This window comes from Rhinolophus hipposideros (genome assembly GCF_964194185.1).
Source record: "Rhinolophus hipposideros genome assembly, chromosome: 9".
Classification (NCBI taxonomy): Eukaryota; Metazoa; Chordata; class Mammalia; order Chiroptera; family Rhinolophidae; genus Rhinolophus; species Rhinolophus hipposideros.
The window spans coordinates 24,097,880-24,114,998 of record NC_138055.1 but is presented as its reverse complement, the minus strand read 5'-3'; the positions used below and the strand labels follow the sequence as shown (position 1 = coordinate 24,114,998).

Below are 17,119 nucleotides of genomic sequence, written 5' to 3'. Positions count from 1 at the left end.
GATGGGATTTCTGGAAGAGAGTGTGGGGGTGACTGGTACTGGGAAAAGAATAGGAAATACAAGAATTTGGGAGTGATGAAGGTAAGCTGGAGAGAGACAGGTCCAGAGATGTCAGCTTGGAGAGAGACTGGAAAGCACGAGTAACCTTAAAAAGGGATGTTAGAGGTGGGGTCTGATGCATTTTACAGGGGGGCTCGGGTTCTGGATAAGAAAGGAGGGTGGAAGACAGAGATGGCTGTGTTCTGGGGGTGGGGGGATTCCAAGAGAGCAGAGGAGGATGATTTTAGTTGGTAAGACAAGTAGATAGAATGGAGTGGGGGGGGGGTTAAGAAAATTGGAAGGAAATGTAAAATAAACAAGGCCTTTGGTGGCAATATGGAAGGGGAAGGTCAGTGATTTGGAAGGCAGAGTGGAAGGCAAAGCAGTAGAAGAGAATAATAGAAATGGGGGATGGCAAGCCCCCTGTAGGTAAGGGATTAATTTATAGGCGTGGGACACCATCCTCAGGCCCCCTCTCTGGTGGTGTCTCCATTTTCCTTCTCAAATCTATTTGAAGTCATCACTGATGGTACTTTGGGCCCCCAAGCAAGGGGTTGGGTGGGGATTAGGCTCAACGCGGAGCCAAATCCCTAGGTACTCTGGTTCCCCAATCCCAATCATTCTAATGTGGAGACTTTCTCCACCACAGACCCAGGCTCTTCCCTCTCCCCCATTGCCAGTGGCAGCCTGTCTCTGCCAGTCTTCCAGCCATTCCCAGTCTTTGACCTTGAAGCCAGCACCCCCACCAATCCACCACCAGTGTCTTCTTCTGGGCTGGCTCCCTGGCCCCACACCAAGCAGCAACATCTCCCAGGACAAAGGACACCAAGACACTGGGTGATTTTTGGCAGCCGAGATTGGGAAGGCCAGAGAATGGGAAGGAGGCAGGCTGGGAAATAGGAAGAGCTGGAGCTGGAGTCTGGATTGGGAGCCCTCAAAAGCACTCCAGATTTGAGGTAGAGGTAGGGTATATGTGGGGCCAGGCCACCTAGAGGCCAAAAGTGTGCCCTCAATAGCAAGATCCCACCAGCATTCTGGGAAAGATTAGCTCTGTAGCAGCTCGGTAGATTTTGGCTCATTATTTCCTTGGGCCAGGCTCAGCCAAGTTCTAGGAATACCCAAAAGCTCTAAATGGATTCTAAAGCACTGGGGACCCTGAATAAGAAGACTTCCTTAACCTGGGAAGGAATCACCACTCTAGTCCAAGAATTGGCTGGCACTTTACCACCCATGCCCACCTTCCTTATCCTTCAGAACAGGCCAGCTCCCTATCCGTCCCCTCCTCCCTCAGTACCCTTCTCCCAACCCCTAACTTTGTTCCAAGACTCCTCCTCCCCCCTCCTCCCCTCCCTATTGCATTTCCTCTCTTTCTACACTTTTCAGTTCAGTCTCCCACTGGGCCCTGGCCCAGGCCCTTCCCAACTCCCTTCCAGGCTGAATTCTTCTCCCTCATTTTTTTTAACCACTAAGGGGATGAGTTAGGATGGTCACATATCTAAGCCTAAAAGAAACATTTAGGCATAGGGAGGAACAGAAGATGGTGAGAGAGAGAAGAGAAGCCAGGGCCTACCCCCTCCAATTCCTCTCCTACCTTAGGGCCAGGCTCCCAATTCAGCTCAGGGAGCATCAAACACACACACACACACACACACACACACCACCATACCTCACCCCAGCTCCCTTTCTGGCCCCAGCCCCCCACAACCCACTGGTCTCCAGGCAACGGCACAAAGGGAAAGTAGAGAGAGGGGCCTGGAAGCCCAGGCAGAGCTAGCTGTAACCCAATCCATCCAGTACCTGGGGAGGGAGTGAGGAGGGGGAAGGCATGGTTGTCAGAGAAGGTGACTTAGCAAGGAGGAGGGAAAGGGCAGAGGTTAGGAAATGTGGTTCCAACCAGAATCAGCCTGGTCAGTCCAGGAGTTACTGAAGATGGATATAATGGACCCCAGAGAAAACCAAGAGGCACAGAAGAAAATACAGTGTGCCCAAGAGAAACAGAAAGGGCGCCAGGAGACACAGGAGAGAAAGGAAAGATGAGATGCCTGTACTGAAATGAAGAGGCACAGAGGAGAGGGGGCAAGAAGCTCTTTGAACTGAAAATAACTGAGGTGTCAGCAACACAGGAAGGAAAACAGCAGAGACATGGGTGCTGCCCATGCAGAACTCTTCTAGTCCTGGAGCCGGGCAGGATGGCAGAGGGAGCCCAGGACCAGAACTCAGAGTAGAAACAGAGTGGGAGGCCCACAGAGGGAACAAACTTGAAATTCCTCCCACCCCACTTAGCCAGGCTGTTGATGGCCTACAGAACCTGACTCCCTCTAGTGGCCACAGCTCCCCACAATCCCCACAGGTGGGCTGTGCCCTTGAATCCAAAGCACTGAGGGGTTTCCTCCCCCTCCGGTGGTTCCTGGGTTCCCATCTCAATGCTGGGGCTCCACAGGAGCCGAAGAGTTGTAGTGGGTCTCCAGCCACACTTTGGCACCGTGCTCACCAGCTGATCCACCCATGGGTCCTGTTGAGCACTTAACATCCTCAATCTCCAGTTTACTGGAGGACTGTTTCCTCAGGCCCTCCTCTACACCCCCAGTACCATTCTTACGTCCCCAGTTGCCCATTTTGCAGGGGTAATGGCCATGCAATTCTGCCCCATCCCAGAAGCAGCCAGGATTTTGTTTGGAAGAGGCCCAGTATGGGAGCTACTCCTGTCCACAGCTTTGTCCCTTCTTTGGTCAAGGCCCTTTAGGAATATGAAAACTTTGGACTCCTTTTCCCAAAAATGCATGTACACACAAAATTTTGGATAATTTTAGGAATTCTTGGACCCCAGGTTAAAATCCCTAATTCACCTGGGTCATAGGGCCAGGCTTGCGCCTGAAAAAGCAGGAGCAACCTGGACCCCACCTGGCCAGGGTAGGGTGGGCAATGTCATCATCTTGCCCATATTTGTTCCATTTGTCTTCCTCCATTTGTGCCCTCCCCAACTCTGCTAGCCAGTTTCACCAACTTCCTTCTTGGTGCTCCATCTTTTCTCCCCTCATATGGACTACAAGACTTCTCAGACACAATAATGCACTGTGATTTTAATGGTGGTGCTCATTTCAACTCCACAGAGGTGGTGGCAGCTGTGGAACATGGCAAGGGGGAGTGAGATGTTGCTCTGGTGCAGCTGGAGGAAGAACAGGGAAGCTAGGGCTGGGGAGAGTTCTCAGGGAAGAGCCCCCAGGTGCACAGCCCCACTTCTCGGGGGAGCCAGGCTTCAGTGAAGGGTTGGTACACACAAAGGAACTGCCGGCAAGGCCCTTTTTCTGTTACCCTTTGCATTCCAGCAAAACCTCCCACCCCACGCCATCTCGGAATCTACAGCCACTTGAAATACAGACACATAGTCCCCTCCAGCCAGGCCAGTTTTTGGCCCTGAAATTATGGGGAATTAATAACAGGATGAATTACAAATAAATAAATAAAATAAATAGGCCAAGCATGACCACATAGTCAGCATGCCCCTCTACCTCAGCACCATGCAGTGCCTGGCTGATATGCAACACAGAAAACATGGAACCAGCACAAGTGACACATGGCCCCTCTCTAAACACCTCAACACCAAGCCTGATGCTCCCATCACAGGCCCTGATCATTCTTCCATGGACCCCTTTATAATCCTCAGTCCCATGGGCCAGTCTTTGAGGAGAAAGAATAGGAAGGAAGAAGTGGAGAGTGTAGAACCCAGAGAGGGAGAGCAGAGACAGCAGGGGCGGGACAAGCCCAGGAGCAGTGCAGCAGGTCAGCCAGGATGTCTGGGGTGAAATATCACAGATCAGGACAGGAAGGGCCTCCAGGAGGATGGGAGAGGAGGTCCAAGTCTCCCCCAAGCAAGTAGAGGGATCACAGCACACTGGGATTGCGGAAATTGTGTCCGGCGAAGCGAGCTTCATCCCCCAGCTCTTCTTCAATTCTGAGATGGGCCAGAAAGGAAACATCAGAGGAGTAGGAGGATCCCGTTTTTCTCCAGGAGGCCCTCAGGCTCCAAAGCCCTCACTCCATCTGTTCTTGTGTCCTGACCCAAGCATGCATTCCCTGGCTCTCCCACATGACCCATGTGATCCATTCATCAGTGAACCCATTTTAAAAACCAAATATTTTCTGGGTTATCTACTGTTCTCCAGGCCCTTGGCACTGGAGATGGAAGGGTGGGCATACAGAGTTTTTAACTCTCTGAGCCCTGGGCTCCCATTCCCCAGGTTCCCTCACCTCATGAGCTGGTTATACTTAGCCAGACGCTCAGAACGGCAGGGGGCACCAGTCTTGATCTGAAACATCCCGAAAGATAAACAGCTTAGTGGATGCCCCTTCATTCCTTGAAAGGAAACTTATACTCCCTGGAAATTTCCCTGACACCCTCAAACACCTGGAGGGAGAGACTCACCTGAGCTAGAACCCACCAATTCCACAAAGATCTCCCTTGCACTCACCTGGCCTGTGCACAGCCCCACCACCAGGTCTGCGATGAATGTGTCCTCAGTCTCTCCTGAACGATGACTCACCATGACCCCCCAGCCATTCTCCTGGGCCAGCTTGCACCTGTATCCATACACCAGCACTGAACCCCAGCCCCTCACATTGAGTACTCTCTTCCCAGCCCCCACGTTGGTCTATGTTAAGAAACATCTGGAGGGAAGCTGTCTGGGAGGGGAGTAGAGAATCAGGGATGGAGGGAGAAGAACCGAGAACTATGAAGGTGACTTCCGGTTCCCTGCTCTCTTCAGCATTTGTGGGCAAGATCAGGCTTAGAGCCTTTGCAAGAGGGGTCCTGAGAAATGGACTGGGCAGGAGAGAACCAGGGGGCACTCACGCTTGGATGGCTTCGGTGACCGAACCGATCTGGTTGACCTTGAGCAGCAGACAGTTGCAGGCCTTTTCCTCCACTGCCCGCTCAATGCGCTTTGGGTTGGTGACTGTCAGATCATCACCCACAATCTGGATCCCTACATTGGCCGTGAACTTCGACCAGGCAGCCCAATCATCCTGGTCAAAGGGGTCCTCAATGGAGACCACTGCAGGGAGAGCGGTGAGGGCACTGTTGACCCTCCCTGGGGCTCTGCATCAGGTAGGGACAACCCCCTTTGGTTCCTTGAAGTGCCTAGATCCCCTGGCTAACAGAACCAGCTCATCCTTGCTCCCTGCCAAAATAAGCCTGGCCTAACTGATTCTTACCTTGATTCTTTCATAAGACCTTCCAAAAAAGCAAGAGTTCAGAACCTTTCTCACAACCTATCTTTGTATTTTCCTATTTTCACTACCAGGAAGACCTTCCTCATTACTAATCAAAATCCTCTATTTTTCTTCACTGTCTCAGGGAAATGGAAGTCAACTGCCTCCATCCATGGGGTAAAAGCCCTTGGTAGACTTAGGGAAGGGAATTCAGTTCCTCATCAGTCTTCTGTTCTGTTCATATATCACTTCCAGCTCCATTCAGCATCCACGATTTTATCCATCAAAAATACTGAAATTTGCTGGTTCCCTGCTAGGTCTGGTCACCCCCTCACCATTCCTGGTTTCTTCCAAAGCCTTCTCCATGATCCTAGTAGCTTCAGAGCCTGTGACCTTTAATCAGGATCCAAAGCAGATGGAACAAATTCATCACAGGTACTTGCACATTTACACTACACACAAAGCTCAGGCCTGCAGGAGGCTTCTTCACCCCATCCCTGGTTCTCGGGTTCTTCTTAGCACATCTCCACCTGGCACCTGAGCACCCCATAAGGTCCAGAGTTGCCCCAACACATCCCTGCCTGCCCCTTGCCATCTCTCTCTCTCATTCCCCCCCACCCCCTGCCCTGCTCTCACCAGGATAGTCCCTGACAAAGTCCTGGTAGAGGGACCCCAGCTGGTCCCCAGTGATATATCGCGAGGGCTCAGCGGGAGACTTGAAATCCAAGTCATATTTGCCATGACGATAAAACTCCGAGGCAGCGACATCCATGCCAATGACAATCTTTTCCGTGTAGCCAGCCTTGTCAATGGCTTCCTTCACCAGCTCCAAGGCTGGGGATGAAACACAGTGAGATTATTAGCAGGAAGGGTGGGCAAGGAGGAATAAGGAAAAGGAAGAAATTCAGAGCAGAGGTGGACGACTTGCTGGGGAGGAGTCTGGCTAAGGTTCTTGTTAGGGTTATTCCCGGGTCTGGGGAGAGAAGGTCATCTTCCAGGAAGGCAGAGGAATGGAATTCTGTTAATAATGGTGGTTTTTTATTTTTATCATTTTTAATAGTTTTTTAATAGTTGTCATTTATTGAGGAGTAACTATGTCACCAAAGCACTTCACATATATGATTTCATTTAATTCTCACAAGGATGCTATGAGGCAGACACTGTTATTAGTATTCCCATTTTACAGATAAGATGAAGCATGGAGAAGTGAAGTAAGGAAGATCACCAGCCAGTAACTCTTCAAATCAAGCTTCAAATGAAGGCAGTTTGGACTCAAAATCTTAAGTCTTAGCCACTATTGGTATTATTTCTATTTACTATACAGTTTCTCCCAGGCCAGAGAAAAGTTAGGAATCCTCGAGGCCTAAGAAGCTGGGGTGGGAATAGGATAGATTCAAATAGATTCTCTGGAGTTTAGTGTATCTCCTCAAACCGAAAATCCTACAGAGTTAAAGGCTGGGATGGATCCCATAGGTGACCCAGACCGCTTCCCAGCAGTCCCAGGGGCTCCAGTGAGAACTTCCAGTTCCTAACAGATCTGGCTGTGCAGGTAAGGACTGTCTTCCTAAGCCTGCATGTGAACTTGGCAGGCCCTCTGGAACCCACTCCGAGGACTGGCACCTCTTACAGCTAGCAGGAGTTAAGGACCGTCCACCCATACTCCTCAGGACTTGGTAAAGTGTATGACCCTTCTGATGGCCCAGGATGGAGTGAGACTTAGCGGTGGGAGTGGGGCTCCTGGCCTCACCTTCACTGTTCTCCAGGATATTGGGGGCAAAGCCGCCTTCATCTCCCACATTGGTAGCATCCTTGCCATATTTGTCCTTGATGACCCCCTTGAGCGTGTGGTAGACCTCCGCCCCAAGTCGCATGGCATCCCGAAAGCTCTCAGCACCCACTGGGAGGATCATAAACTCTTGCATGGCCAGCTTGTTCCCAGCATGAGAGCCACCATTGATCACATTGAAGGCCTTGGAGCCACGAGACAGAAAAGTGAGCACTTTCCTTCCTGCCCTTGGGAGTGTTCACCCAAAATCCCAAACTTCCCCCAGCTTCCCAGACTCCAAGTCTCATGTCCCCATCCCTTTCTTTAGCTGCCCCAATCCCCTTTCCTCCCCTCAATCTTCACAAGGTTTCACGCTCCCCCTGCCCCCACCCCTGGGAGAGGCCCAGGCATGGCTCAGTGCTCACCGGCACAGGCAGGATGAGGTCTGAGTTCCCCGCCAGCTGAGCAATGTGTCGATATAAGGGCAATTCCCGCTCCGCTGCCCCTGCCTTACACACGGCCAGGGACACACCCAGGATGGCATTGGCCCCAAACTTGGCTGGAAGATCATAGAGGAAGGCACTGAGCACTAATGTTCCCTTCCCCTTCAAGACCTTGCCTCCACCTATACTCCCCAAAGGAACCAGTCCAGGAGACCCCCTTTTCCCTCTCCTCTCCTGCAACATCTCATCCATTCTCTCCTGAAATAGCAGTGGAGGTAGAGGTGGGAAGGAGGTGACTGGAAAAAGCAGAAAACTGCGCTTATTTCTAAACATCCGGAGACCAGACTATCTTGTGCCAATTCCCTCCTCTTTATGCTGCAAAGAGCTTCTTCCTCTAATGTCATGCCCCCCACCCACCCACCCACTGCAGTGAAACTCATCTCCTCCTGCTCTGGCTTTGAGGAGAGTATGGTAAAAGGGCTAGTCCTCTGACAGTCCTTCCTCAGGAAGCCCCCACAGCGCTGGCCCCTTCAGTTCTCTTTATGCTCCAGATGTCCCCACCCTCAGCCTCCCCATTTTCTCCCAGTCCCTGCTTACATTTGTTTTCAGTCCCATCCAACTCCAACATCAGGTTGTCTAGCTTCTCCTGCTCCACTACAGAGAGACCCTGCGGGCACAGCCACCATCACGCAGGGCCAGGATGGAGGCTGGGCCCTAAGGCACAGGGCCCCTCCTTCACACACAGGCTCACATCCAGCCAGGAGGGTCCAAACAGCGGCCTGTCTGGATCAGGGGACCTAACCCCCAGAGGAGCTGTGGCTATAAGACGTCATCTCCCCACCCTTCCCTTGGTAACCACGATTCCCAAGGGGTAGGCCTTTCTCCCCCCTCTTCCTTCTCCCCTAACCCAGGATTCCTTCCAGGACCCTGGTCCTGCCACCCCCAGCAAAGAACAGGCCTCACTGAGCTGATGAGGGCTGGTGCAATGGTGGTGTTGATGTGGTCCACTGCCTTCAGGACACCTGGGGAGAGGCAGAGAGGCTAGACTTGGTCAGGTCAGGAGGGGCCAGAAGGGAAAAGGAAAGGAAGGCATGCAGGAAGAGGCTTGGTAACTGGTGTGAGATAGGAGTATAAAGCTGAGGGGTGGGAGAGCTTGGAAAAGAGAGAAGGCCTCACCTTTGCCTAAGTAACGTTGTTTGTCCCCATCCCTTAGCTCCAGGGCCTCATAGATTCCAGTGGAGGCTCCACTGGGCACCGCAGCCCGGAAAAGACCTGGGAGAGGAACATGGAGTGAAGAGGAAAAAAGAAGGACACTACAGGGAGCAGGGATCCCTTCAGCCTTCCAGCTCTAAACTCCTGCCTGCCACATGCAGCCCTCTCCCCACACTGCCCCCTAGTACACACACAGACACACACACACACTGCTCCCTAATACCTACACGTACACACACACATACACACACATACTGCTCACTAATACACACACACATACTCTTTAATACACACACATACACACTGCTCTTTAATACACACACACACACACACACACTGCTCCCTAATACATACACACACACACACACACACACACACACACGCGCGGGGGCAGATGCACAAAAAGTGGCCTCCTTAACTGCCCAGCTGAGGTCCTATATGCATCAATAGGAACCCAGAGAAATGAAGCTATGCATTCACATACACATACACAAGTGCACACACAAACATTCAGAGGCAGGACATGTGTCACACAGTAAACTAAAACACGGAGACCTGCCTATCCCGTCTACCCTTGACAACAGGATCCAACCCCCACAATCCAGGCTTGTGAGAGCCTGGCCCACCACCCCATCCCTGCTGGGAATCAAGGACGCCTCCCATCACAGGCCAGGGCAAACCCAGCACAGGGGCTATGGGAAGGCCGAGGCCCGCCCAGTACCTTTGGCAGTATAGAGATCCACCTCCACCGTGGGGTTCCCACGGGAGTCCAGGATCTCCCGGGCCCAGATCTTCTCTATCGACATGATGGCTGGGATCTCTTTGGGTAGAAGCGAAGGAAGGAAGAAGGTAAGAAGCTTAGAGGGGTGGAGCCTGAGATCAGTGGGAGGGGCCAGAGGCTAGGAAGGATGGGAAAGAGGTTACTGCAGTGGGTGGGGAGCGGGGAGGAGCAGCCTACAAAAGGGACCCCCCCCCCTTGGGGAGAGGAGAAGGTCAATGCAGTGAGGAAGGGGAGGTCACTGCAGTGAGGGGCGGGGTAAGATCCAACGAAAAGATGGGAGGACACCGCAGTGAGGAGGGGAGAGGCCCAGCAGTGGTTCCCTCGCCCCGAGGCAGCTTCGGCAGCCGGCTAGTGGGGTGCCCCCAGACCTCCTCAGAGAGGAATGGCTGCCAGGCTTGCCTTTCTCCTTGGAGCCAAGAAGATGAGTTGTCTGGGTAGTTGAGGCCCCCTTCCCCAAGCCTCCACGCCAAGGTCTCAATCTCGCTCCCACTCGTATAGCCCACTCTTCCCGAGAGATGCACAGCAAAGTCTAGGGGGAGGGTCCTGGGAAAGGCCCTCATTCTCCGGGGATAGCAACTGGGAGGGAGGAGGAGGAGAGACGGGAGTGGGGGGAGGCGGGGCGGAGCCGGTCCTCCCGCTGCCCCTGGACAAATTCTCCCCTCCTCCCCTTCCAACCTCAGGGCTGCCGAGAGGGGCTCCGTGGGGGCGGAGTGGGAGAAAGGGGAGTCCTGAGGAAGTCCAGGGATGCTGCCGAAGGGTGAGAGAAGACATTTCCCCAGATGGAAAGCCAAGGGGACGTGTCTGAATAAAAATGCACTGCCCGGGGACACCCCAAACTTAACGTCCACAGAACCCGAGGCGGAGAAGGCATGGGGAGAGCGGCAGGCCCGGGTGGAGGAGGGCGCGCGGCTAGAGAGAAACAGGTGCAGCGAGGACTGGCGCCCAAAAGAAGAGGGGGCGACAGCCAGAAACCGAGAGGAGCTGTTCGGGAAGGCGGGGAAGGAGGGTGCCGGAGAGGCGCGGGTGACTGAGCAGGTGCGCAGCGGCCGGGGGAGAGATGCCCGCGGGCCAGGGCAGCCAGCGGGGCGCCATGGCCAGGGGACCGGCCGGAGGAGAGCAGGGACCGGGTCGGGGCTTCACCTCGGGGCTGTCCGTGTCGGTGGCAGAGGCGGCGGCGGCAGCGGCGCAGAGAGCGGGAGTGGCGGTGGCGGCGGCTGCGGCTCCCGGGCGGCGGGCGGCGGGCGGCGGGCGGGGGGCGGCGCCTATAGGGCCGAGCGGGCGCATGTGACCCGGAGCCCCCGATGAGTCAGGAGCCGCGGGCGGAGGTGCACGTAGGAGTGCGGGTGGGGGGCCGATGGGGGCGGGCCTGTGGGTCACCCAGAACCTGCCCCCCCAGCGCCCACGCACGCTCCTGCCCACGTCCCGACCCCCCGGAAAGTAACAAGCACATCCCCAACGGGTAATATGAGTCCTGAGGCCTGCACTGTCAGGAGAGGCCGGGACAGATTCAGTGTCTTCCAAACCCGGTCAGACACAAGAGTATTAAAATTTCTCTTTATTCGAAAACCGAGCTGTTCCCAACACCCCAGACGGCCTCCGTAGCTCTTCCGTAGCCAGTTCGGTCCATCCAGGCCTGGTTCCCACCAGACCTGCCTGAAGGCTGCCCTCGTTGCTAGGCTCCAGGCAGAGCTCAGGCCCCTGGCCATTCTGCCCTGCTGCTCAGGTGCCCACCCACAGCCTGGGAGGTAGGCTGTGATGAATCCCCAGGTCTGGGTCAAGAGAAGGCACCCTCTGACTCTGGATGATCCCTAAAGGAGTCTTCTCAGGTCTTGGAGCCAGTGTCTTTGATCCCCTGGAGGAAAAGGACAGAAGTAAACCCTCTGGGCCTCACTGTTTTCCATTGCTACCTCTGCGCCCATCTGAGGTGCCCAGCTGCTACACTTCCCTGGGTTGATCTCCTCAGTCTCTTTCTGCCGCACCCTGCCCTTCTTTCTCCTCCCATCCTTGAGTCCTGTTATTTTTAGCTTCAGATTTTTAGTGCAGGATCTTCCTCTTCTGCCTCCCCTCTTAGGTCCAGCTGTATTCCTCATAAGCCACCACCAACCTCCCTCCCCCACCACCCTCACCACCGTGCCCCAGACCTGGCCCTTCTAGCTGATCTTCACTCTAGGTCAGGAGTGCCTGCCCACCCCACACCAACATCTCTGCCTATCACCCCAATTCTTTTCATTTTTTTCCTGGCTTCCTGTTGGGTCTCCTAAGCCTTTCTCAGCTCCTCCCAGGTCCTTCTGGTCATTTATCTCCACTCTAAGACACCCCCCTTGTTTCTCTCTCCTTGCCTTATCCCTCCTCCTATAGCAACTTCTCTCTCCCCTCAACCGCCAGGCCCTTGCCCCCCTTGCCCTGCTGGCTTCCTTACTATCCCTGAAGGCTAGAACTGCTGCTCGATTGATGGCTGGTCCACTTCCAAGTCAGGCTCAGGCTCAGCCTCCTGTTCCTGCTCCTCCTTCATCCTCTGACGAATCTCCTGGGCCTCGGCCCGATCCTCATCCTCGTAGAAGTCCTTGTCCAGACGTTCCAGGTGTGCCATCTGCACCAGGGCCTCCTGGCGGTAGTCATGCTCATCTGTACATGGGTTGTCCAGCAGCACCAAGGCTCGAAGCTTGGGCAGGTCCTGAAGCTTGGAGAACTCCCGCAGGTTGGTTATCATGTTGCCCCTGCCGGTGCAGTCATGAGGGGTTCACCGGGGAATAATGGGCTCTGGAGGCCAGCTACCAGGAATGGGACCTCTGGGGGCATTTCCCATGGACTCCGGTTTCCCTAGAAACACTACCTCTGTGGATTGGCCTGCCAAGCATTGCCAGAGGTGTTGTCCAAGTCTACTCCTGTCCTGCTTCTGCCCTTCAAGAAATCCCTAAGTGCCATATTCTGTTATGTAATGTGTCATATTTATCCTTTTGGAGCAGCAAAGCTGGGTCACAACCTTGTCTTGTAGTTGGGAAGCACAGGGAAATCTCCCTTGCAGGGTCAGACTTCTCTGTGTCAGTGAGAATCAGAGGTTAAAAGATAGGATCTGGACCAGTGGAGATGAAAGGGGATCAAAACTCATGATGGTGGGTGCTATGTTGATGCTCCCCACAGGAAGGAACTTAGAGGTAGGGATGGGTTGAGTCCTCTGAGCCGGAAGAACAAGCTTCATCTCCTAATGTGCCTCATTGTATGTACTGTTCTTTGTGTTTGTTTTCATGTTCTTGCCTCAAGCCTTTATGAAATCAGGTTTAAATTTGTCTGTCTTCTCTCAGTGGAGGGGCTAAACCTCATGCAGTGTTTCTTACTGGGAGCACTACATGCAGTATGTGTAAGACTGTCCAGTGCATTGCAGGACGTTTAGCATCTGTGGCCCCTGAGGCACGTCCCAATCATAGAGATAATGTGTCTCCATTACACTTACTTCCAAACATTCCCAGTGAACAGCCACTGAGAAGGGTCCACTATCGCTGTCTAGACCATTAACAAGAAAACAGCACTCCCTCCACCCTAGGAGACCAATGTGGCAGAGCTAATTACCAAGAGGTTGCTCCAGGAATCAGGGCAGGAATTGGGGTTCAAGGTTCAACTACCTCTCCCTACTTAGAGATTCTGTTTCTATTGCCAGCCTTGAAGATTTTGCCTTGTTGACTAAGGAGGCAATTTCCTTATATCTTTGCTTAAAGAAACACACATAAAATCCTCCATCAGACAAGAGGTGCTGAAAGAAAATCCCCCTGATCCCCAGTTCTTTCCTATCTAGAGGTTTCCTTTCAGATACTCTTCTCTCCTCACATCTGAGCACATTTTGTGTTTTATATCAGTAAGGCCGCCATCCCTTACAGGTGGGGCTCAGGAAAAGAGAGGCGGGAAATGGGAAGGGGAATTAGGGCTCAGGAGATGAAGATGGGGAGTAGAAACTTATATAGGATAGGGCCAAGAAAGTTGAAGCCAGACTGAGTCCCTTGAGAACATGGGCCATCACTGATTCCTTTAGATGTTCCTGAAACAGCACAAGGCCTGCACATAGCATGTTCTAAATAACTGAATTGAATGAATAAGGATTCAGAGGTCTCAGCCTATAAAGGTCTTAGTGCTGTAAATAGGACCGAATGTACAAGAAAGTAAGGAAAGGAGGGTTAAGGATCAGGAGGGAGGATGAGTTGAGAATCTGGGCATGGGTTAGGATGGGGGTGTTGGGGCCAGGGAGGAACACAGGGTCAAAAGCTGCTCCTGGTCAGGGGTAGGAGGGGGTGCATACCTCAGGTTGAGGTATTGCAGTGATTGCATTTCCCTGGAGAAGCCACTCAGAGTTTCAATGTGGTTGTCTCGAAGATGCAAGGTAGTGAGATTCCTTAGATTCTCCAAGCCTTCCACCTTCTTCAACATGTTCTGGGCCTAGACCCCAGGATATAATAGGTATATTGGGAGAGGGGAGAGGGACAGAAAAGGAAGTCAGATACAGACGCAGCAAAAGATGAAATCTAAGAGGTAGAGAGGCAGGGGTGCAGGAGGGGAGTAGAGGTGGATAGAGATCGGTATAGAGAGTAAAGAAGTCCAGGAGAAGCTGCCAGCCCAGAGGAAAGTCAGCAGTAACCTCCTACTGACTGCTCATCCCACCAAAGTCACCTCTGATTAAGGAAGCAATGCCTCAACCCACCCCCCATGTCTAAGAGCCCCATTGCTCCACTGAGGAGAAATGACTTCAGCACCATCCTGGAATGAAGAAGCTCAAGAATCTAAACAACTAACCATTTAAGTGGGCTCCTTAGCCCCATGTCTGTACCTCAGTTGTGGCACGTTATTGCTACCTATATCAAAGCCAACTGTCTCTGTATTACCCACACATTATGTATTATCAGCCCTGCTAGGTGGTCAGCACCTTGTCTGTTTTAATTTGGCTTCGCCACAGCTTCTGGCATCAAGTAAGGGCTCAACAAATGACACCAATTATCATTCTGATGATAATGTTAGTAGCTGAGCCTAACTAGAAGCCAGAATATGCTGGCCCTAGGAAAATACCCTCTTCCCTTCACCAACCACCCTCTGACCCAGTGAGCTACCAGGAAGAGGTTCTTCAGCTTAGGAAGGTTGATTCCCAGAGTGTTTTCCAGTTTGTTCCCCCGAAGCTCCAGTGTGTGAAGGCTGATCAGCTTTTGAGGGTCCAGACCTGTCACCATGCGGATCTGGTTCCCTGAGGAGCAGGAGGGTGTCAAGAGCTCAAAGGGCCACTCTGAATGTTCTGCAGTAGAGCCTGGATTTTGGAAGCCTCTGCATCATCCTCTCCCTCTAATGCCAGGTGAATATGAGGAGGGACAAGTCCAAACTTAACTCCTCCAGGCCCTGGGGTAAGTGGTCTCATAGTCCAGGCTCTGAAGGACTTGTCCTCCCAGCAATCCACATGACTAACTGCCTCTCCTCCCTTTGCTCAAATGTCAGTTTCTCAATGATGCTTGTCCTAGCCAACCTGTTTGAAATTGCTGCGTGTCCCCCTCCCATTCCTTTTACCCTAATCTATTTTTCCATAGCACATCTCCTTTTTAACTTACTGTATAAATTTCCTTATTTATTGTGTTTATTGTGTTCATTGTCTGTCTCCCCGATCTAGAATGTAAGCTACATAAGAATAGGGACTTCCTTTGTTCACTTTTATATCAGCAGCACATAGAATGGCCATAACAAATCATAATGAATATCTGAATGAATGAATGAATGAATGACAACTTCTGTGTGGCATAGCTAAGAACCACACTGCCCACTTCTGTTGGCCCCAGGCTAGGAATGAAAAAAATCTTGTGTAGCCCATCCTAAGGACCCACCTTTAAGATTCAGGCTGCCCAGACGAGGATGAGAGATGCCCTCAGTGTCAGTGATCTGGTTATAGGCAAAACTGGCAATCTGCAGGTAGGGTAGTTCATTCAGCTGGGCACTTCGCAGCCGGTTGCCGTCAGCCTTGAGCCAGAGCAGGTGGATGAGGTAATTGAGTGGGGACAAGTCTGTCAGGTGGTTCTCAGACACATCCACATAGCGCAGATGGATGTAGGAACGCAGTAGGTAGATGTCTGTCAGATCTCTAGGAGATGGCAGGGGCCACAGTTAAAGTTAAGAATCCAGCAAGGATGGGCAGAGGTGCTAAAGCAGAGGGTGAAATGGAGATGGCTTGTAATGGGGAGAAGAATGGGCGACAGATGGGATGGGTGACGAGGGAGAAGAGAAGGTAGGTGGGTTCTTAACAGTGGGCAGGGACTTTGTGTCCGTGAAAGGCCAAGCCCTTACACTCTGAAGGACAAGTAAGAGAGTCCAGCAGGAATCCCCCCCACTCACCCTCACAGCCTCTAATCCCCAGGCCAGCTCTGATGCATGCAGGGAGACACAGGGCTCCTAAAAAGTAAATTCTATCTTCCCTCCCCACTGGCCCAGAATAAGAGAAATCCAAATTCTCAGCAGAAATACCCAGGAATGAGAGAAAGGAGATTGGGCCCCACAACCTCAGTCCTCTTCTGGCCCCTTATAAACGCACCTCTCTTTAACCTCCAGCTTGACATAAGCATGGGCCAATCCACTGCCCGTCTTACAGAGCAAAGAAAGCCCTTCCTTCATCATGTCCTCTGTCAGCGGAGTGGGCATCCACTGCAGGAGAAGGTGGTGTCAGGCATCCCTTTCCAGTCCAACCCTATCCCTTAGCGCTAGGACCCCTCCGTTTCCATGCTCTCACTTCTTCAGAGAAGTCTTCCTCCTCTTTCCTGTCATCCTCCCACTCTTCTGTCTCTTTCTCATCATCTTCGCTTTCCAGATCATCCTGGTCTGGCTCAAAATCTTCCAGATCATCTTCATCTGACATCTTTCTTCCCTGCAGAAGGCTTTGGAGTCAGATCAAACTGGGTCCTTGTCCTGAAAAAGAAGGTCTCTTCAGCGTCTGCCAACCCTCAACTCCCTCACCTCCAATGGTGGGGTACTACCCCTCCTGTCACCCCTCCTCTCTTCCCAACTGTGCTCCCTTCCTCATCTCTGTGAACATCTCATTTTGACTTCCAGCCTCCACTTCATATTTCCCATCAAGGACCCCTCTTCCTTCAGGATGCTTTCCCAGACTCCTGAGACCTTTCCTGCCCTTCACAGTGGTTCCGACTCACTAATAGGTCAGTCTCCTCGCTTTCTGAATTCCCCGCTCTCCAGTTCTTCCCACCTCCACCTTAAACTATATTCTCCTCCAATCTCACCTACGGACTCCTTCCTTCCCCTTCCCTCCCCTTTCATCCCTAAACCCTGCTCCACTCATTTCTTTTAACTCTCCAACCTGCTTAGCCCCACTTCCCTGTCCCCTCCGGGACACCAGCCTGACCCATTCTCTAATCCTCCTATACACTCCTCCTTAGCAAAGGGGCACAGACTCTGGTTCTGTTCAACTAGAAGCGATTCTGGAGAGGGTCTTGGCACCGAGAGGGGAAGGATTGTTTTGGAAGAGGGCCCAGGGAAAAGGAGGCGTTGTGTACTGATGTTATGGCAACGGGGGAGGGGCGGGGCACTTGACGTCCGCTGTAGACAACCGTTGAGGGAAGAGGCTCGACGAACTGAAGTGGATCGGTTTACGACAGGTTACAAATCCACTTTCACAATCCCAGAAACCTGGATGAGGGGCTTCTA

General features: G+C 52.6%; 2 protein-coding genes across 4 annotated transcripts; both read right to left on the bottom strand.

Annotated features, from left to right (window-relative positions):
- Positions 1–3,091: 3,091 nt before the first annotated feature.
- ENO2 (enolase 2) lies at positions 3,092–11,001 on the bottom strand. Of its 2 annotated transcripts, none has more exons than XM_081061125.1 (12): positions 10,589–11,001; positions 9,389–9,487; positions 8,632–8,727; positions 8,419–8,477; positions 8,053–8,122; positions 7,438–7,571; positions 6,995–7,217; positions 5,884–6,081; positions 4,889–5,090; positions 4,509–4,617; positions 4,288–4,346; positions 3,092–3,991 (listed from the first exon to the last, which is right to left on the bottom strand). In XM_081061125.1, the coding sequence occupies exons 2-12, from the start codon at positions 9,471–9,473 to the stop codon at positions 3,922–3,924; spliced, it is 1,305 nt and encodes a 434-aa protein (XP_080917251.1). In that variant the 5' UTR covers positions 9,474–9,487; positions 10,589–11,001; the 3' UTR covers positions 3,092–3,921. The 2 variants fall into 2 exon arrangements, with proteins under 2 accessions (XP_080917251.1, XP_080917252.1); XM_081061126.1 differs by lacking the exon at positions 10,589–11,001 and adding an exon at positions 9,848–10,092.
- On the bottom strand, positions 10,993–16,913 carry LRRC23 (leucine rich repeat containing 23). 2 transcript variants are annotated; one of them, XM_081061128.1, is made up of 8 exons: positions 16,818–16,913; positions 16,191–16,366; positions 15,996–16,105; positions 15,295–15,548; positions 14,539–14,669; positions 13,737–13,873; positions 11,868–12,165; positions 10,993–11,300 (listed from the first exon to the last, which is right to left on the bottom strand). In XM_081061128.1, exons 2-7 carry the CDS (start codon positions 16,314–16,316, stop codon positions 11,880–11,882), a joined length of 1,044 nt encoding a protein of 347 aa, XP_080917254.1. In that variant the 5' UTR covers positions 16,317–16,366; positions 16,818–16,913; the 3' UTR covers positions 10,993–11,300; positions 11,868–11,879. The 2 variants fall into 2 exon arrangements, with proteins under 2 accessions (XP_080917254.1, XP_080917255.1); XM_081061129.1 differs by lacking the exon at positions 16,818–16,913 and having other exon boundaries at positions 16,191–16,443.
- Between the last annotated feature and the right edge of the window lie 206 nt (positions 16,914–17,119).